The sequence below is a fragment of the Octopus bimaculoides genome, chromosome 17, assembly GCF_001194135.2.
Source record: "Octopus bimaculoides isolate UCB-OBI-ISO-001 chromosome 17, ASM119413v2, whole genome shotgun sequence".
NCBI classification, from domain to species: Eukaryota; Metazoa; Mollusca; class Cephalopoda; order Octopoda; family Octopodidae; genus Octopus; species Octopus bimaculoides.
In genome coordinates, this window is record NC_068997.1 from 48,813,499 (window position 1) to 48,816,873 (window position 3,375).

The 3,375-nt window shown below is 37.6% G+C and overlaps 1 protein-coding gene across 1 annotated transcript in view; it reads left to right on the top strand.

Moving 5' to 3' along the window:
• The window catches only part of LOC106868209 (alpha-glucosidase), a 24,524-nt gene extending 21,351 nt beyond the window's left edge, over positions 1–3,173 (top strand). The window contains exons 6-9 of the mRNA XM_014913371.2: positions 496–691; positions 1,020–1,298; positions 1,895–2,055; positions 2,743–3,173. Coding sequence (XP_014768857.2) covers positions 496–691; positions 1,020–1,298; positions 1,895–2,055; positions 2,743–2,956 — 850 coding nt within the window. The 3' untranslated portion in view covers positions 2,957–3,173. The remainder of the gene's footprint in view (positions 1–495; positions 692–1,019; positions 1,299–1,894; positions 2,056–2,742) is intronic.
• The last annotated feature ends 202 nt before the right edge of the window (positions 3,174–3,375 follow it).

A 3,375-nucleotide genomic window follows, 5' to 3' on the forward strand; every position in this document is an offset into this window, starting at 1 on the left:
ATTGAACTACAAAAGCTCAAAGACAATATAATGTATGGGTATATTTATTTTTTTATATATTATTGTTTTATATATTATTTTCTTCATTTTGTACTTCTTTGTAAAAAAACATTTTCATTCTCCTTCTTCTTGATAATTTGCTTCCTCGCAATGAAAACCGGTTAGAAAAAATCTTTATTAAATTATGCTTCCAGTTCAGCATTCTGGCTTTTTTTCATTTTCCTATTATTTCTCCACGTGCGGTTAACACAACCCCACTATTTACTGACTTATATATATATATATATATATATATATATACATCCGTAATATCAGCAGTCCCCACCAAGTGGATCGCGAACCAGTACTGGGCCGCCCTGAAAAAGTGCATTTTAAAATTATGTATTATATAAGTGATAAATCATGTATTAAGCACGTCATTGTTCTTTTGCGTCATCTTCTGATCCGTGGAAAAATTGTCTTGGATAGCTACTTTAAATAATGACTATGTTTCAGATCATTCATGACTGGAATGGATAGCTGGGACCGATCTATCCCAACATACAGAGATAAACTTGGTGATACCAACTTTCCTCATTTGTCCTTCTGCACAGTTATCAATGTCGATGTTAACTGTAATGGCAGCTGTATGAAGAATTTTGTCGAGGAAAATCTGAAGAATACTACCATTGGAAAATCTCCCACATGGATGGTAACGTCGCTTTTTACTATCTATCTATCTATCTATCTATCTATCTATCTATGTTACAGCCTGTTTTCCGGTTAGTCTGTCTGTGTGTCTGTTTGTCTCTGTGTCTGTCTGTGTCTCTGTCTATCCTTCTATTTATTTACCTACCTATCCATCTCTCTTCCTCCCTTCTTCCTACCTTCCTCCCTACCTACCTACAAGCTTACATACCTATCTAACACTTTGACTAACTGTCTCTCTCTCTCTCTCTCTCTCTCTCTCTCTCTCTCTCTCTCTCTCTCTCTCTCTCTCTCTCTCTTTCCCGCTGTCTAATTATATATTATCGTTACAGCTCGGCAGTGACATGATCAGCCGCTTCTCTACGAGGATGGGAAATTACACGAAACGGAATGAAGTATTGACGATGATTGCATTGTTATTGCCAGGGTCCACTGTTCTCTACTCCGGAGATGAATTAATGATGACCGATATCGGCCAAGCAAATGAATCTCCAGTATCAATCTCACAACCTTGGCGTACACCAATGAAGTGGGACAACTCTACCTCCAGCTATGGCTTCTCAAATGCCACGTGCAGTTCTGTCTCGAGTAAAGATGCAATGCAAGTGACGGTAAGAACATAACAGAATTTTCTCGCATACACCCTCCAACAAGCGGGACGTGCGCACACGTTTGCACACGCGCACACACGGGAAGGGTATAGGCTCCAGTGTGCGTCGTATATATATATATATATATATATATATATATATATATATATTTGTGTGCGTGTGTGTCTATGTTTGTCTCCCAGCCATCGCTTGACAACCGATACTGGTGTGTTTACGTCCCCGTAACATAGCGGCTCGGCAAACGAGACCGATAGGATAAGCACTAGGCCTAAAAAGGATAAGTCATGGGGTCGATTTCTTCGACTAAAACCCTTTAAGGCAGTGCTCCAGCATGGCCGCTGTCAAATGACTGAAACAAGTAATAGAATAAAAGAAAAAATAATATAGGAGAGGAAATTGAACCGGTGAGTGTGTTAGATAATAAGGCGATAAGACAAGATGACTCTCCCAAGACACACAAAAAAAAAAGCAGTCATATTGTCCAGTAACATTGAAAAATAGGTTCCTTGATTTCGTGCTGAATTACATACCAAACATTAACTGTTGCAACGTTAGTATCAACAACACACTACATTAATGTGTATTTCTTGATGCAGGAAGCATTGACAAATGCTAAATCTATGCTGAATTTTATCAAAAAACTCAACAAACTACGCAATGCAGATGCCTTCCGTCTAAGCAGTGCTGCAGACATACGCTATGGTCCAGATTGTAGTAGCACGTTTTCATTTGTACGAGGATTTGATGGTGTAGATTGGTGAGTATATGCATTTTTGTCATTTCCTTTCTTCTTTACTCAATCATACGATGATGATGATAGCGGTCCAAGAGCTTGCCACAATAAACTATAGAAACTTTTTATGTCTTTCCTGTCATAGGCCACCTGCACTTCCTCAGACAAATTTCTCCACCAAGTGTCTGGTTATATAATGAATATTCTCTATATGTATCGTTAACCAATTGTACAGTCTCGCTGTGGCAACTTTGTTGTATTACTCGCAAAACAGGTTAAAGGCTCATAATTTTTGGATTTGTTTTTGTTTGATTTTGCTTTCAGTCACATTTCCAATCGAACAGCGAATCACATATTGTTTCTGCTTTTGATTACCATTTTATTGAATGCTGCTGCCATATTTAATATGACACATGCTGTTGTTGTTGTTGTTGTTGATATTTCTGTTGTTGCTGTCGACGTCTTCGTCGTCATCGTCGCTGTCATTGTTGAGCTCCACTTAGTCTTTCATCGTTTCGTGGTCCATAGCGGACGCCGGCTGAGTCAGACCCAAACAAAAAGCGGTGGATGTGGTGGAAGACGAAGAAAAAGAAGTGGACGAATAAGAACGACGACGACAACAACAACAACAACAACAACAACAGCAGCAACAACTAAGCGAGTCTTTTTATTGAAGTCTGACCTAATTTTCCTCTTCTACTCTCGTTTCAGTTATTTAGTTATAGCAAACCTGGGTTCTACAGATAGTTGCAGCGATTTCTCATCGGTGTCCGGTGGAGACAAAGCGCAAGCAACGGTGAAACTCGTCACACCTAGTGCCGAGAGCGGACACGAAGAAGGTGCCGAAGTAGATACAACGAATGTGAAGGTCAAACCAAACGAAGGTGTCGTTCTCTCTTGGAAGTGTGGATTATATTTTAAATAGAAGGCATTATGTTTTGAAGAGATTAAAAGAAATAAATAAGTAGATAAATACAGATTTCTCAGCGATATACAAATAAATACATAAATAAATAAATATGATTGATAAATAAATATATGAATGAACAAATAAATAAATAGGATAAACAAATGAATACAGAAATTAAGGAATATAAATCCGTAATAGAATGAATGAATAAATAAATAAATGAACAATGTTATACACATCTTGTTACTATCGTGGTCATTGTTTGATTGCTTTTATATTCGTTGAGATCGTCGCCATCATCATCATTATCATAATCATCATCATCATCATCATCATCATCATCATCATCATCATCATTATTTACATTATTCACATTTGACAGATATTTGTCCTCATCTTGTTTGTTGCTAGCACAACGTTTCGGCTAATATATT